The following is a 17,410-nucleotide window of genomic DNA, read 5'->3' as shown; positions in this document are numbered from 1 at the left end:
CCGCCCCGCGTTTACTACGGAGGCCCACGACGCCCAGGCGCTTCCGCGGCCACCCGGAGTGATTGGCGGGCAGAGGTCGGTAGGTGTCCACGCGGGCTCTCCGGGTGGGTGTAACAGACCTTATCGGCTTTCTCCTCAAGCTGCGCCGCCCTGCCCGTGTCTCAGCGTAGGTCCCCGGGGCGCCGAGTTTGGGGGTGCTCGGCCCGCGGGTCCCTTTCATTCCTAGGGCATCACGCCTGTCTGTCCTGCACACTCGTGTTCCCAAATCCCCCCGCGGCGTATTTAGATCTGGACTGGCCGCCACACCTTCTCCCTTCATTGATCTATGTTGTGCTTTTTGTTTTCCTACCTTGTTTCCATTGCCGAAGTAGACCCTTTCCTTCAACCCTGTCTCCTGACACCGAGGGGAAACCAACAGCTTAGGGCCTTTCCAGCGCGTTTTTACCCTTGCCTTGCTCTAACCTCGCGTAATTTCATCCACTTTACCTATTCTTTGTTTGATTTCTATTCAAATGCAAATTCTTCCTTCAACCAACATTTAAGGGCCACGCTTAAGAGCTACATTGCCTGAGTTTGAACTCTAGCTCTGCCACTTAACCACCTGCATAAACTGGGCAAAGTAACTTTGTTCTTCAACTTCCACCTCATGTAAAATGATGGTAAAGGTACTTAATCTGTGTAAGTTAATAGAAAGTGTTTAGCAAGTAGTAGCGATTGTTATTGTTGGATGTCAGCCACTTTTCTAACTCTAGGATGCAGAGACCTTGCTCCTCTGGTGTTTATATATTATCCATCCTTTTTTTTTTTTTTTTTTCCTGGTACTCGTTTGTAGTTTCAACATTGATGTTGGGTCAATCATGTTCTCAATGTGTTTAACCTTGTCTTTTTAAATGTTTTAATTTAGTTATCAGATTGAGAATCTGATGGCATGGCATTAATCACCTTGAGGAAGAACCTTTATCGTTTATCTGATTTTCGGATGCATGGAGCTCTGGCTGCTTTGAAAAATCAACCTCTAAATCATGTTCACAAGGTAGTCAAGGAGCATCTGTGCCCTTGGTTCTGTTCACGACAATCTGAGCCTTTCAGGATCAGGTTCCATCATGCCCATTGTAAAAAGTTTAATTCGAAAAATGGAAATGACCTTCATCCACTCAGTGGGCCGGTGTTCTCTCAAGTATCTGACTGTGTCAGGCTTGAACAAAATGTTAAAAATGGGGAGAGTCAGACGTTTTACAAGAGACTGAGCAACTTGACTTCATCAGAAGAAGTGCTAAGTTTTATAAGCACGATGGAAACCCTGCCTGACACTATGGCAGCAGGAGCTTTACAACGAATTTGTGAAGTGGAAAAAAAGGATGGTGATCAAGGGTTGCCAAAAGAAATACTGGAGAATAGCGTCTTTCAAGCTTTATGCTTTCAGTTGGAAAAGGAGCCCTCACAGCTGTCAAACACTAGTTTGGTGACTGCTTTGCAAGCTCTGATTCTGTTGCATGTGGATCCTCAAAGTAGCCTGTTACTGAACCTGGTGGCAGAATGCCAACATCGTCTCAAAAAAGGTGGCCTGGAAGTTCGCAATCTTTGTATTCTTGGGGAGAGTCTGATTAGACTGCACAGTTCAGGTTGTGTGACACTAGAACTGGTTATAAATCAACTTCAAGGTGAAAACTTGGAAACATTTACCCCAGAGGATATTGTGGCCCTTTATAGAATCTTGCAGGCATGTGCTGAAAAAGTGGATGAACACCAAACATTTTTAAATAAGATAAACAACTTTTCCCTTTCAATAGTTTCCAACCTGAGTCCTAAATTGATTAGCCAAATGCTCACTGCCCTGGTGGTTCTTGATCAAAGTCAAGCATTTCCTCTGATTATAAAATTGGGCAGATATGTCGTGAGGCATGTCCCACATTTCACTGACGAGGAGCTTAGGAGAGTCTTGGAGGCGTTCATGTATTTTGAGTACCATGACAGATTTTTTACAAAAGCCCTAGAGTATCGTGTAGCTGCGGTGTGCCTCACGTTGGATCCTGAAGTTGTCTGCAGAGTCATGGAGTACTGCAGTAGAAAACGGATTCTTTCAAAACCCATCCTCAATGCAGTGGCAGAAACTTTCGTTTGCCAATCAGAAAAATTTTCACCTAGTCAGATTTCTGCATTAATGGAACCATTTGGGAAACTCCATTATTTGCCACCAAATGCCTCTGCTTTATTTAGAACGCTGGAAAATGTGCTATTCACTCATTTCAATCATTTTCCACCCGAAACATTATTGAAACTTCTTCATTCATGTTCACTTAATGAATGCCATCCAGTCAACTTTATGGCAAAAATATTCAACCCTTTTTTCCTTCAACAGCTGCAAGGTGAGTTGGTTATAAATTCTGACAGTTGGAAAAAGTTAACCTTTGAATTGGCGGTGGTTTCAAGTCACATATAAAGGCAGTGTGTTGCCTTTAGTTTTTCTTCCATAGTGATCTGAGGATGAGACCTGAAGTTGACAGATACTGGCATGAACACAGGGTTAAAGCATGCTAGGAAATCGTATAAAGGGAGGAAAGCTGTCGCAGATAAACTGACTTTTGCCTTATCTGAGAAATTGCAGCATTCTAAGGAGATATGGTGATGGTAGTGGAAATAGCCACATTAACATGTTAGAACTTTTGATGAGTGAGCAACTGTATCTGTTTTTTTTGTTTGTTTGTTTGTTTTTTTGAGAGGATGGCATTGTTCATCTCGATTCAAGGCCACCCACATGTTTCCGGAACTCCATAGTTAAAGGAAATTTCCACTAATTCTGTGAACATATTTTCTTTCTTTTAATTGTACTCAGTAGCTAGGAGCTTGGGTTCTTGGAAGCCAATTTCATTGGTGGCAAGAGAAGGGCAGAATTAATTCTAACAAGTTCATTTCATAGTGTCATTTAAAAGTACAATACTCTGTCTGGAGTGTGTAAATTGATGTTCTCTCATACATACCTCAATTCAGACATAACTGCGACCGGGATGCTTTCTGTTTTAGGTGAAGAATCTCATTTGGACAGATTGAGTCGGGCACGACTGACCCAACTTTTCTTAACCTCAGTCCTAGAATGCCCTTTCTATAAGGTAAAAGCATGAACTGTATGTGGCTGTATTTCCCTGTGGGTAGTTTCCTATTAAGTTCCTTTGCTTTTGATCTGTCTCAATAACCTTCTGAAAAAGCAGAATTTCATTTGCTTGGAGTTAGTTGCCACCAGATAGGTTTTTCTTTGATAAATTGACCCCATTTTCGTGTTCTTGCTCTTGAAGGAACAATTTCCTGCTGTGTAAGATTTCTTAGGAGGTTTTGTTAAGTGCTGCAGGCATGTGAGTTACAGTATTTCTCCATTCTCTCTGAAGGTGTTACAGGGTTTTACTACTAGGTTTACTACTAGGTTTCCCATAGCTGTTTGTTATCAAAGTGTGAATGTCTGGACTGCACAAATACCTAAATTATTTGCAAGTACAGTACATTGTTAAGCCAAGCCAGAAATTTCACTTTTATCTAATAGAGTTTAGTTTACCTAGAGTTTGCTCTTCCCAGAAAGACCTATAAAGATTTATCCTATTATCTATCACATTCCTTATGTAGAATCAGAAATAGTGCACCAGACTATAATATTCTCTCTCTGCTTCTCTCTACTTGACTCTGAATCTTAAAGTATCTGATTTTTGAAATAAGGTAATAAGAATGGAAAAATACCCCTTTTCAAAACAGCTTAGATGGTACTAAGTTATATAAAGATAAGTAATAGTTAACCCCAATCTCTTACCATTTCTAAAGGAATAGTATTAAAAGCAGTTTCTGTGCCCAAATGTATACAGATACATAAATGCTGTCTGTTTTTTTTCTCTTTTCAAGGAATGAGACTGACTAATCAAAGTATACTTTGCTTTTATGCCCAGTATATCATGGCCATCCCTTGAGGCCAGTGCATACAGATCACATGCATTCTTTTTAGAAAGACATGATATTTCATGGTGTTTATTCTACTATTCTACTATCGATGCACTTGGAGGTTTTTTGCAACTTTTGTCTCTATCAAGAATGCTATAATAAACATTCTTGCAAATCCTGTCATACTAGAGCCTTTTTGGTTTTTTTAATATATAAACTAGATTCCTAAAAATGTGATCACTGGATTAATTTTTGATGGATAATGGCAGAATTTTTTTCCCTAATAGTTACAGATATCACATTTCCCCAGTAATGAGTGAAGATGGCCGTGTCTCCTCCACTTCTATTGCAGTGTGTTAGTAGTCTCTTTAATTTGTGTTACTCAACTATATGAGTAATATCATATATTTAAGTTGCATATTAATGAGCATTCATGAAGTTTAGCATATTTTCAAATATGTGTTGGCCAGTTACATTTCTTTTGAATTGCTTTCTACACCTTAATTTATTTCTGTTGAATGGTTTGTCTTTAAGGACTCTTTGTAAAACAGACACTAGCTATTGTGAATGTTGTACATATTTTCCCCTGATTTGTACTCTTTCATTACTTTTTAGTATTGCGTATGATGTATTTTTAAATGTTCTGTAGTCGAATCTGTCTTTTATGACTTCCGAGTTTCCTAACTTAAGAGCATGAATATTTTACAACATTTTAAAAAAATAATATCTTTTAAATTTTATTTATATCTTTGATCTAAAAGCAAAACTGAGTTTTTATTTATTTGCATATGTATTCTAAATAACAAGTAAAAGTTGTATATACTTATTGTGTTCGTGTTGTTTTGAAATATGTATACATTGTCAAATGGCTAAATCAAACCAATTAACGTGCATATTACCTCCATACCTATAATTTTGTTTTGTGGTGAGAATATTTAAAATGTACTCTTACTGGGCACAGTGTCTCATGCCTGTAATTGCAGCACTTTTGGAGGCCAAGGCAGTTGGATGACCTGAGGTCAGGAGTTCGAAACCAGCCCTTGGTAACATGGTGAAACCCCGTCTCTACTAAAAATACGGAAAATTAGCCAGGCGTGGTGGCACACGACTGTAGTCCCAGCTACTCTGGAGGCTGAGGCAGGAGAATCGCTGGAACCCGGGAGGCGGAGGTTGCAGTGAGCCGAGGTCGCGTCATTGTCTCCAACCTGGGCAGCAAGAGTGAAACTCTGTCTCAAAAAAAAGAAAAAAAGAAAAGTACTCTCAGCCATTTGCAAGCATACAATCATTCTTACTAACTATAGTCAGCATGTTGTACCACTTGGAATTTATTAGAGTGTGTAATGGATGACAGAAGTTTAGTTATTTTCCAAATAAATAACCGTTTTTCCATCATCGTTTATTGTATTGCTATCCTTTGCTTCCTAAATTGGAATGTCACTTATGTCACATTTTCCATTACAGACTGAGTATCCCTTATCCAGAATGCTCCGGACCAGAAGTGTCTCAGCTTTCAGATTTTTTCACATTTTAAAGTATCCTCATTATATTTATCAGTTCAGCATCCCTAATTCAAAAATTTGAAATCCAGAATGCTTCATGAGCATTTTCTTTAAGCAGCCTGTCTGTGCTCAAAAGGTTTCAGATTTTGCGGCATTTTGGATTTTGGATTTTCAGATTAGAGAAATTAAACCTGTGTTGAAAACTTTAGTTGTGTGTACTTAAGACCCTTGGGACAATTCTTAGTTCTAAAAATGTTTCTTGAGCTGTTAGCATTATTATGTTTCTTCTCACTCCCTCCTCACTCTTTTTTACCTACCTTCTTTACTTTTCTTTCTGTTTATGGTAACCAGTGACTTCTGTAAAAACACATATAAAAGACATTTTGAACTATTAGACTTGTACTACAACAATAGAAGTTTGCGTTGTCATTTTGAAAGAGATGCCTGTCCTAATTCCTGGAAAAGTATCATGCCTATAAAGTAGTGTTATATCAAACTTTTCTGCCTAGGTAACCTTCAATTGATTCTCAGTTTTTATATCTTATTTTTCTTTCTCATGTTTGCGCTTATGATTTTTTAGGGTCCAAAACTCCTTCGTAAATATCAAGTGAAGTCATTTGTTACCCCATGCTGTTCCCTGGAGACCCCTATGGATTCTCAGCTTTATAAATCTGTGAAGATTGGGCTGATTGACCTTTTAGGAGCAAGATTATATTTTGCTTCAAAAGTGTTGACACCCTATTGTTATACAATAGGTAAGTAGTATAAGGAGTTTTGTTGTTTTAAACCTAAGCATCCTGTTCGATTTTGGAGATATATGGGACTTAGAAGTAATAGAAGGTCTCTGGAAATGCAAAATGGAATGTTCCCTTCCCTGAAGGCAAGTTGAAACAGGTGGTTAGCAGCAGAGCTGTTGTGTCAAGACTGTCTGGGTTTAAGTCACACTATTAGCCACGTATGTCCTGGGCAGAGTATTTAACCTTTTTCTGCTTGCTTCTTCCTCTGTAAAATGATAGTAATAGTGACCTCAAAGACTTATTTAAGCACTAAATAAAATAGTACCTGGAACATAGGAAATGCTCACTAATTGTTAGCTACTACTATAACCTAGGCTTGCGCTGTCCAAATATGGTAGCCACTAGACCATGTGGCTGTTTAAATTTAAATTATTAAACGTTTAAGAAAATTCAGTTCCTCAGTCACATTTCAAGTGCTCGGTAGCCACATGTGGCTCATGGCTGCCAAATTGGACAGTGCCTTTATAACGATTTCTACATCACAGAGATTTCTCCTGGGTGGCACTGACTAGAGACTCCAAGTCCTCTGTCCTTACAGTTCTTCTACCTTGATGAGAAGAAAGCCTTCTCATAAAGGACAGCAGTTCATAGGCTTCAGATGGTCACTTCTCTTCTCTTTACGAAAGGAACTGCAGTTTAGCAGAGGGGAAGGACAGCGAAGCCTTCTGTGCTTGCAGACCAGGTGTCTGGGTGCAGCATGCTTTCTTTACTTATCGTGGAGGCGCTGCAAGTTGGAATGATGGAAGTTATGAGTTGCATAGATGTCTAACGGCTTAACTCAAGGGTTTTCTTCAGTCTGGATTGAAGGATCTCTGCAACCTGTTATAAGGGGAAAGAGAAAGCATGTGTGGTTCTTGTCATACCCCAGATAACTTCAGAACCCATTCTGTGGTTTAGTGTTGTTGAGCTTTCTTAATTTAAGGCTGACTTGATTGATCATAAAGCCAATTGAATTAAAATTCTCACCATTGTCTGGTTGTGGTCATTACTTTGCAGCCTTCAGTCCAATTGATCAGTGCAATATGGAAGGAATCAAAGCAGAGCAAAGGAATGAATACAGGAAGATAGTGTTTGTGAGGGTATCACACGAGGAATTTTTCCTTTCTTCTCTCACCAGATGTTGAAATTAAATTAGATGAAGAAGGATTTGTATTGCCATTCACAGTTAATGAAGATATCCATGAAAGGTACAGAAAAATATTGTGTTTTTTGCATTACAAGACTTGTTGAGGCTAATAAGCAGTGGTATCTTTTTCTCAAGAAGGTGAAAGAAATAGATATGATTCTGGAAATTAAAATACTACATTTCAGAATACTATGTTGGGAAATTCCTTGTAATATTTTATAAGCATTAATATTCATAAGATCAAATTCATGATTCATTTGAAAATGATATTGGCACATGGTAGTAGCCAAATCCCAAATAAACTTTGGCAACTAAAATATATAATAAATATTTCAGATTATTTTAAAAATTAAGTTTTTTTTCTCCTTTTTTGTTTTTCAGGATAGCACTGTGTATTGATGGTCCAAAAAGGTTTTGCTCCAATAGCAAACACTTACTGGGAAAAGAAGCTATTAAACAAAGACACCTACACTTACTTGGTTATCAAGTTGTTCAGGTAGAGTTTCACCTATTTTTTTTGTTCCCCAAAAGCAAATCCTAATTCGAATTTTTTTTCCAGGTTACTGTTAAAAAGTAATCTGAGGCACAGTAAAATTTTAAAGAATTTGATCAAACAGCAGTTATTGAATTGGACAGCACAAAACCCAAAATGACTTGGGAACACAAGAGGGAGGCTTTTATAGGAAGAATGCAAGTACACAAAGAATCTACTTGATTGGTTACAGTTATATATTCTTGCTGCCTTGTTTGAACTATTCTGTGGAAGATTCCTATTTATATAATTATTAGTTTGTGAGATGCTTCTGACTGGTTGAGCTTAAGTTCTGTTTTTCTCCAGTAGAAGCTTTTACAAGAAATAGCCCAAGTTAAATTTTGCTTAACATTTACACTTTAAGCAAAGTTAAGGTTATTTTCAAGGCCTAACTAGCTTGGTCTGCTCAGGGATTTTTCAGGCACAGGCTCCATTTTAATTTACTTTTACAGTACTCACTGGTCTGCCAGCCCGGTCAGTGGACCACCGATCTTATGTCTAGTTTAAATCCCAATGTTGTTCATTCGGCTTAAATCTCTTGACTTATATTTTGAAATACAGAATTTTCAGAGCTTTTGATTTTTCAAAAGTGGGGCATACCTATATTCATTATAAGCTCTGCTTAACTCTGCTGTTAGACTTACTCAATTGTTGGAATATATATTCTGTTGTAATTTCTTCTTGATTTAATAAATAAAAATGGACAAGATAATCCATTAAAATAAAGAGCTTCACCAACACTTAATATTTAAGACCTTGTAAGTATTTTCACCGTAGATAATGTAAGAATGTCTTATGTGAGGGCTCAGCAGTGCATGAGAAGGAGAGCTGCCCTAATTCTCTAAGCTGTCTGTACTAGGCAGCACTGTGGTTTCATATCTGCTGACTTTTTCTCCATTTTGCACATCCCCAGCTGAATATTCCTAAAACTAATCATGCCAGTGTGTACTCAGAAGCCTTCATTGTTTCTTTACTGCTTACAAAATAAAGTAAAAACTTCTCTACGTCTTAACATTCAAGACCCTCCATGGTTGGCCTGCAGCCAGGCTCCTGGCACGTGATTACTACCTGGCCCCTCTGCTCCCAGCTGAGCAGGCTCTCTCCTTCGCTGAGCCTCCTGCTGTCTCTCTTCATTCCCTCTTTGTCCCTGCTGCGGCTCCCAGCTCTCTGAATACCTACTTTCCAGCAGTTTGTCGGCATCCCCACCCTTATCTAATGAAATGCCCACTCCCTCTCAGCACTGGATCACCAACCTACAGCTTTTTATATTTATTGTGTAATTTAACTTGCCACCCAAGTTGTGAGCTCCCAGAGAACAAGAGATCGTGTTTAATTCTTATTTACATATTCTACATATTAATTCCTCAAATATTTGCCAAGCCCCTTCTCAGTGCCAGGCGCTGTTCTAGACATTGGGCATCCAAGATGAAGAAACTGGTCGGGATATTTGCCTTCCAGGAGCTTACATTCTGTTGTGGGGAAACGTGTAAGAAACAAACAAGGTAACCAACAGCCAGAGGAGCCTCAGATTTTGAAGGATCTTGACCAGCTTTACTTTTCTATCTTTATAGATCCCCTATCATGAGATTGAGATGCTAAAATCAAGGCGTGAATTGGTGGAATATTTACAAAGAAAACTGTTTTCTGAAAACACTGTTCATTGGTGACAAGAACGAATACTGGCTTCAGAACCCAAACCATGAAAGAACTTGCATTTTTATGGAACTCAGTATTAAAAGAAGAATACAATGTGAATTAGCCACTTCGCAGAATATGTTCTAGACTGGTGATCTGGAAGCATCTATAGTTTTCCTTACATTACGTATACGTTTATTGTGGTAAAATTTAAAATTAATTTTAATTTAATACTTGTGTCATAGATACTTTTTATACATCAAACAAATGATCATGTGCAGTAAAGGAATTCAATGAATAAATGTTATTTTTAAGTATTTTGTCGTAGTATTTTGTCATCTGCTAAATGAAAGTATTTTGCTCTTTAGAGACCTTTTGTTTTCTAACAGTTGGAAGGAAGAAATTTTATCTCTCTTCTGTGAGTGGAAATGAGATGTACTGTAAGGAAAAGGAGCAATGAGAAATAGAGTACAGTGCTTTGGATGCTTTGGATATAAACATAGAATTATGCAGAAACAATCCTTTAGTTAATAAGATAAAAACAACTTTTTTTAAGTAAACATTTAGAGAAATGGAAAAGCAATTTAGGTAGGTTTTTGGGGGAGGTGTTTGATTGGAGGGAAGATCTTCTAAATTGTATATCAAGAATGAATTAAATCGTCATTAGTTCATTGCAGACCCTTCGTTGCCTCATCACAGGTTACAGTTTCAAGGGAGAAGAGGACAAGAGGGCCAACTGGAGTAGCAGAGCTTTGGGGTTGGACACTCAGATTTTACCACCAAGTAGTGCCGTGACCTTGAACAGGGACAGCTGCTGTGTATCGTTCACTGACTGTGCTTAGCCCATGCTGAGCAAGTTAGCATGATGCTTGTGTGGATCTCAGATGCCTTTGGATTTAGGTATTGTTCCTATTTTACAGAGAATTAGGCTAGCTCAGGATGAATGTTCTACCTGATATTTCATTCATCACTAGTGATGAATGTCAGATTTGAATCTGTCCCTAAGAAGCAATAAAATGTAGTAGCTAAAAATTTAGGTTCAGGAATCCTACAGCCTGGATTTGAGTTCTAACTGTGACCTCAAGCTTTGGTTTCCTAAGAGCTACTCTTACATTATAATGGGATTTCTGTCTTAGTCCCTTTGGCTGCTGCAGCAAAGTACAAACTGGGTGACTTAAAACAACAGAGATTTACTCTCAGATTGCTGGAGGCTGAAAATCCAAAATCAAGTTATCAGCAGGCTGTGCTCCCTATGAAACTTCTAGGGGAGATCCTTTCTTGCTTCTTCCAGCTTCTGGTGGTGACAGACATTCGTTAGTTTGTGGCAGCGTAACTTACCTGCTTCCATCTTCACATGCCATCTTCCCTTTGTGTCTGTGTGGCCCTGTGTCTTCTCATGGCCGTTAATGTGCATGTGTCTCTGTCTTCACATGGCGTTCTCCTGGTTTGACTGTGTCCAAATTTCCCTCTTACAGGGATGCCAGCCATAATGGATGAAGGCTTACTCTAATGACCTTGTCTTGATTAAATTTCTAAGGTCACTATGTCCAAATAAGATCACATTCTCACGGACTGGGTCAGGACTATGATATGTCTTTTTTGAAGGAGGGAGGAGAGACACAACTGAACCTGTAACAGGTTGAAATGATAATTATATAAAGCACTTATAAAAGTGCCTTGCACAGAGTAAGCACACAGTGGAAGTTAGCTAGTATTAGTCTGAATGTCCACGCCATCATGCTTTTTACTTCACTTTACTTATCTTTAGAATAGGAAATGGAAACTAGATGAGCTAAGATCACTTTTTGTCTCCAATTAAAAAGAAAGAGACAATGGAAGCAAATGGAGATTGAGCGGGAGATAGGCACGGTAGATTTTGATGTATCTGTGTACCCAGCTGACCTTGCCGGTCATTTGGGACCCGGCTTGAAAGGACTCTCACATCTCTCTGAAATCTGGGTAATTAGCTGATTGACACTTTTTCACAGCTCTTAGATGACTTAAAATAGGCATTCCTGACACTGAGCCTAAGATCTGTTCCAGACCACATCAGACCTCAGAAACCCCTTTCACACCTCCTTGCAGCTAATATCCAGTCCTGTGTCTTTTTCTGCCTTTTGTGAACTCAGATTCCCTCCCTGGCCTCTGGTGCACCCTGACTGTGCTATACATCTCTCCTTATGACTCAGCTAATTCTTGGCGTGAAACTCAACTTAGAAATGTGGTGTGAGGTTAAAAGCATACAGCTTAAGGAGCAGAGAGGGACTTAACCAATTAAAGAGCTACATGAAGAGGTAATGACGATCTGTTATAAATGCTTTGAAGAAAAATACAGCCCGAGTATTCTTCACCTGTGCTGTTGATGTAAGTCCATCTCATCCATTGCAAGCTTTTACCTCTTTACTCATCAGAATCAGGTGCTCTTCCTGCAGTTTCCACTTGCGGCCTCGGCTGAGCCTGTCTCATTTGGCTCTCCCCTACCATCTTCACGTACGCATTCAGCAGACACTCACAGCTCTGATCATGCTGGGGGCACTCAGTGCTCCAGCTCCAGGGCCAAGTAGGAGAAAGTCCCTGCCCTGGCGGGGCTTGAAGCAGGTGAGATTAACGGGTTAGTGAGCAGGCGATGGGAGTGGTGAGGACTCTGGCACCCCAACACACAGGCAAGGCTCTGGGAACACAGAGACCTCATGCCCGCCTGGGCAGCGAGAGAGAGCCTCAGAGTGATTTGTAAGCTGAGTTTTAGAAGGAAGAGAGCAGGGTCTGGAGACGCAATTGTTATGGCTGGAACATCCAGTGTAAAGCATACAAGATTGGCCCAGGGAGGGAAGCTAGACCTGCCTCTGGCTCTGTTCAAATTTTAATCCTGAAGTACATGAAAATAATTTAGGCTAATAGAGAAATATAAGGTTGCTGGTTTCACTAACGAGCGAATTTGACAAGCTTTGTCAAATCATAAAGCTAAGTCTGAGTTATCAGAGTTTGTCAAATCATAAAACTAGACTGAATTCTCATGCTGATGAATTAATTTGTATGTCTAAACCTGTACAAGCAAAAGTGATGTGAATGTGTCAGTTGCAATTACGTATTCAATATGATAGCTCTTGCAACTATATATTTGATAATATTTTTAGTAATTGCATAACCTTGCTGTATATGTTTTCAAAAGTAAAGCAAAACAAGAAAAATGAGTGAAAAAAATTGTTTTACTTGCTAGCACAACCCTTGCAGCAACGGTGATATTCTTTGGGCCTATCAATAGGGGGCAGCAAAGTTCAGGACTTTGGGCTGCCACAGTTGAAACTAGAGGATCTCTGTAGGAGAGAGTGGATCCTCTGAATGTGTATTGTGAGTGTGTGTGTAGATGGCAGGCAGGCAGGAGCTGTGGAAGAGTGTGGTGACAGTTCTGCCTGAACAACAGACAGTTTTCTTTACCTTTCCTTACCTTCCTCTCTGTAAGGAATGTGCTTTGCTTGGGTACATGTGGACACTTGCTAAATATTTGTTAGGTGGAAGAAAATACAGGAAGGAGAAAAATTCATCAATTTGATAGAATTCTGGGAAAACAAGGAAGCAGTCAATTCCTTCTTTAAAAAAAAAAAAAAGGTATACCTACTAGAATATGTGTGCAAATCCAGAGAGGGGTCTTGGCTCTGAGGAACCAGGCAAATTATCCCCTTAGGGCTGAGATCTCTGAAACTGAGAATATACCCAGCTCCATTTGGAGCCTAAATACTTAGTGTAGATAGTGAAATGAGACACATCTTGTAAGCTGTTTAGCCCAGTTCCTGGAAAACAGTAAACACTCAGTGGGCATTGGGTGCGATTATTGTTATTGGTACACATGTGTTCATTCATTCTCAGTTAAACTTTATTGTACAGCTTGCGGTGAGGGTTCATATAAGGCATGGTCTATAAGAAGGAACATGACTGACTTGCTGATCAGGACTTCCAGCGCCAAGTAGGAAAAAGGCCCCTGCCCTGGCGGGGCTTGAAGCAGGTGAGATTAACGGGTTAGTGAGCAGGCGATGGGAGTGGTGAGGACTCTGGCACCCCAACACACAGGCAAGGCTCTGGGAACACAGAGACCTCATGCCCGCCTGGGCAGCGAGAGAGAGCCTCAGAGTGATTTGTGAGCTGAGTTTTAGAAAGAAGAAAGCAGGATCTGGGGACGCAATTGTCATGGCTGTATTGTACCACTGTGAGCCTTTGACAACTGCCTTTGTTAATTATCATCAAGGACGTAGTGCTAAGAAACTTTGTTCTCTAAAGCTTTGGTTGTTTGAAATCAGTTCAATAAAATGGAGCATCTAACTGTTGTCTATATGAGCTGAGCCACATGGGCCAATCTGACCAATGGAGAAGTAGCTTCAATATCCCCCTCAATTGCAAAGCTCTAGATGTGGGAATTTTGCACACAACATTCCACATTTGTCTTCCCTTTGAGGGACCTGAATCAGCTTCTTAGGCCAGGGTTACTGTTAACTCTTTGGCACACAAACTTGCTGTGCTTGAGTCTCTCCAGCTCAGCTTCATTAAATTTTACCTACTCTGTCTAGTCCTGTGTTTGACTCGATGTCTCTTGGCTCCTGTGGTGTGCAGTCTCCCGTGCTGCACGAGTCAGGAAACCTGATTTTATGTTGATGTTCTCCCCCTGTTGGGCTCCATCAGAAGAAATTTTGCCTTCTTCCAGTACTTGTAATCCCATCCCAGAAAAAGCAAACATCTCCCTCCCATTCCCACGGTCTCCGATACAGAGTGCTCACAGTGTGTGGGTGGAGCTGATATTTTGGGTTCTAATGTTTACAAGAAACAATCTCTTTTAATAACCCTGCTGTTTTTGCTTGTATTATAGGAAATTTTGAACACACATAGGAATTGAAAGAAAAGTATAACAATGGAAAGAAACCTGGCTCAGTGGCTCATGTTGTAATCCCACTGCTTTGGGAGGCCACGGCAGGAGGATTACTTGAGGCCAGGAGCTATGATCATGCCACTGCTCTCCGTGAGTGACAGAGCAAAACTCCATCTCTGAAAAAAAAAAGTGTAATAAGTTCGCAAGTCCCTCTCTTCAGCATGAAAAATTACCATAATTTTCCAATCATGTTTCATCCATTCTTTAACTTTTTCTTTTTCCTTTTTTCTTCACTGGAGTGTTTCTAGAGAAGTCCAAGCTATCATATTATTTTAGCCTAAATACTTCAGTATTCACATATAACTGACAAGCATTTTTTTCTTTGTTTAATCTAACCGTTCAGCCATTGTTACAAATAACAAAATGAATAATTATTCCCTGTCATCATTTAATGTCTAGTCCATATTCTAAATTTCCTGTACTATCTCAAAAATATTTTTTAACTGTTGATGTTTTTAAATCAGGATCCAAAGCCCGCAAACGACTTTTAGAGATTCTACCGCTGAAGTCTCTTATGTCTCTAACTGCCACTCTTTCTCACCGAGTTTTCATGTCATTCGGTTATTGACAAAATTAGATCAATTGCCCTGTAGAAAGTCCCACACTGCTGATTTGGTGTTGTCTAATTTGTTTCTCTATCTATCTGCTGTATTTCCTATTAAACCAAAGGGCAGATCCACAGACTTGCTTCAGTTTGGCTTGCATGCCTTGGGAATGACGCTTCAGAGGGGGTGCTGTGGATTTCCTCAGCATTGTGCTATCATTTCATGTTAGTGATGATCATTAAGATTTATGTGTGAGTTCCTGTGTTGTCAGCTTGATCCCTCCACTGTGTTGTCCCCACAGCCCCTCACCTGACATGTATTGCCAAGATCCATTATTTGACTAGGTGCTGCAAAATGAAACAAAAGGAAGCAAAACAAAATCATTTCCTAATTCCATCATTCTTCTACTTTTATTAGCTTGTAGTCTTCTATAAAGAAGGAATTTCTCCTGTTAACTATTTGCATGCCCTCAAATAAAAGTTTATTCAGAAAAAAAAATTCCTTCCTTGTATCAATTTTTAGAATAAAGGGTTGGTGGTCTGGTCAGCTTTGTGTTTGTTCTAGGATGTTTATGAACTCAGGAATGTCTGTGTATTTGTCATGCCCCAATCCTTGGCAGTCTTCTAACTGATGCTTAGATTATTCCATTTTGGGAGAGTGGGATACCTTCAGGTTGGCCCCTTTGTCCTTTTGACCTTGTCATCTTAGTTTTTGGTATTTTCTTTGCGGAACAGGATGTCCCAGCTCACATTATCCATTTCTGGTCTCAGACTTGGGATCAGGCTTCTCTCTAAGGAACCCTGGTTCCTGCAGGGCAGTGGCGCTCATTGCTAGAGATGTCAGTATTTTTTGATTTATAATTTTGGTCATTTTTATTTCAAAATCAACAAAGTAAAAACATTAAATTTTTATTTATAAGTCTCAATTCATAAACTTGATACTTAAAGTTACTAACCATAGGGACTTTATCAATTGACTGAGTTGGCCTCTAGGACAAAGTCGATGCTAAACATGCTTTCTAAGTCTCCTAACAATATGTATGTCTTTTTACCAGGGAGGAGGCATGAAATAAAGGCCTTGTTTAATCCCACCACAGGCCACTAACACAGTGAAACCCCGTCTCTACTAAAAAATACAAAAAATTAGCCGGGCGTGGTGGTGGGCGCCTGTAGTCCCAGCTACTCGGGAGGCTGAGGCAGGAGAATGGCATGAACCCGGGAGTTGGAGCTTGCATTGAGCCGAGATCGCGCCACTGCACTCCAGCCTGGGCGACAGAGCGAGACTCCATCTCAAAAAGAAAAAAAAAAAAAAAGACAGTTTTGCAGGATGGACAATGGCTTCCTTGCTCTAGGAGCTAAGGTCATGCTATTAGTCTCACTGTGAAATAGTTCCGACAGAGTCGGAGACTAATGCCAGCAGGTTATTTGGGCTCGTGCCTTTGAGTTCATAATGTGTAAAATTTTCTGGGACACTGTATTAGTCAGGGTTCTCTAGAGGGACAGAATGAATATTATATATATGTATATATAAATATATATACATAAATAGTTTATATATAAACAATAAACTCCCCTTTATAGATATCTATGTATCTATATATAATATATATAAATATATCTAGATATATATCTATAAAGGGGAGTTTATTAAGTATTAACTTACAGGATCACAAGTTCCCACAATAGGCTGTCTGCAAGCTTGAGGAGCAAGGAGAGCTAGTCGGAGTCTCAAAACTGAGTCTGATGTTCAAGGGCAGGAAACATCCAGCACAGGAGAAAGATGTAGGCTGGAAGTAGGCCAGTCTCACCTTTTCACATTTTTCTGCCTGTTTTATATTCGCTGGAAGCTGATTAGATGGTGCCCGCCAGATTAAGGGTGGGTCTGCCTTCCCCAGCCCACTGACTCAAATGTTGATCTCCTTTGGCAACACCCTCACAGACACACCCAGGATCAATACTTTGTGTCCTTCAATCAAGTTGACACTCAGTATTAACCATCACAGACATATAGATGGGCAGTCATCCTCCTAGTTAGTTACAAACCTGTGTTTATATGTCTCTCTTCCTCCGCACCATCATGTAACATACCAGATGTAGAGGAATTCTTACTCCAATTAATTTTAAGATATTTTAGTTCCTATGAATTAAAGTCCAATCACGTTGGACCCCTTAAGTGAGTTTACAGTGTAATTTTAAAATGGAATAATTGTAAAAGCTTTTAAGTGTAAAATGAGACATTGACCTTATGTTTAAAACCTCTGCATTATCAACAGAAGAGTTAAAGAGAGAGGAGGGGAGGGAGTGAGATGGTGGTGTTTTAATGTATTCACGGGTTACTTTCCCTCCTGATTCCACCACAGCTAACAGAGGTTTACAAGGTGGGGTGGAGGAAACCTGGATGTCGCTGTGTTTCCCAGCTAGCTAGGTGCCTGGCTGAGAGTCAC

The 17,410-nt window shown here is 39.7% G+C and overlaps 1 protein-coding gene across 4 annotated transcripts; it reads left to right on the top strand.

Moving 5' to 3' along the window:
- The first annotated feature begins 17 nt into the window (after window positions 1-17).
- FASTKD3 (FAST kinase domains 3) lies at window positions 18-9,824 on the top strand. 4 transcript variants are annotated; one of them, XR_002732898.2, is made up of 7 exons: window positions 18-75; window positions 905-2,366; window positions 3,022-3,107; window positions 5,998-6,172; window positions 7,211-7,401; window positions 7,722-7,836; window positions 9,444-9,824. XR_002732898.2 is itself a non-coding variant. In XM_023218227.2 (7 exons), the coding sequence occupies exons 2-7, from the start codon at window positions 929-931 to the stop codon at window positions 9,537-9,539; spliced, it is 1,980 nt and encodes a 659-aa protein (XP_023073995.2). In that variant the 5' UTR covers window positions 18-75; window positions 905-928; the 3' UTR covers window positions 9,540-9,824. The 4 variants fall into 4 exon arrangements, 3 of the variants coding, with proteins under 3 accessions (XP_023073995.2, XP_023073996.2, XP_023073997.2); XM_023218227.2 differs by having other exon boundaries at window positions 7,332-7,401; XM_023218228.2 differs by having other exon boundaries at window positions 18-79; window positions 7,332-7,401.
- The last annotated feature ends 7,586 nt before the right edge of the window (window positions 9,825-17,410 follow it).

Source organism: Piliocolobus tephrosceles, chromosome 4 (assembly GCF_002776525.5).
Source record: "Piliocolobus tephrosceles isolate RC106 chromosome 4, ASM277652v3, whole genome shotgun sequence".
Lineage (NCBI taxonomy): Eukaryota > Metazoa > Chordata > Mammalia > Primates > Cercopithecidae > Piliocolobus > Piliocolobus tephrosceles.
Note: the sequence above shows the minus strand (reverse complement) of the source record. Positions and strands in the feature narration are given on the sequence as shown.

Bases quoted from the DNA above. Each gene is read 5' to 3' on its own strand.
- FASTKD3 (XM_023218227.2), top strand. From the start codon at position 929: ATGGCATTAATCACCTTGAGGAAGAACCTTTATCGTTTATCTGATTTT. The intron at 2,367-3,021 runs GTGAGTTGGTTA...TTTCTGTTTTAG, and splicing joins TTTCCTTCAACAGCTGCAAG to GTGAAGAATCTCATTTGGAC. The intron at 7,837-9,443 runs GTAGAGTTTCAC...CTATCTTTATAG, and splicing joins TTGGTTATCAAGTTGTTCAG to ATCCCCTATCATGAGATTGA.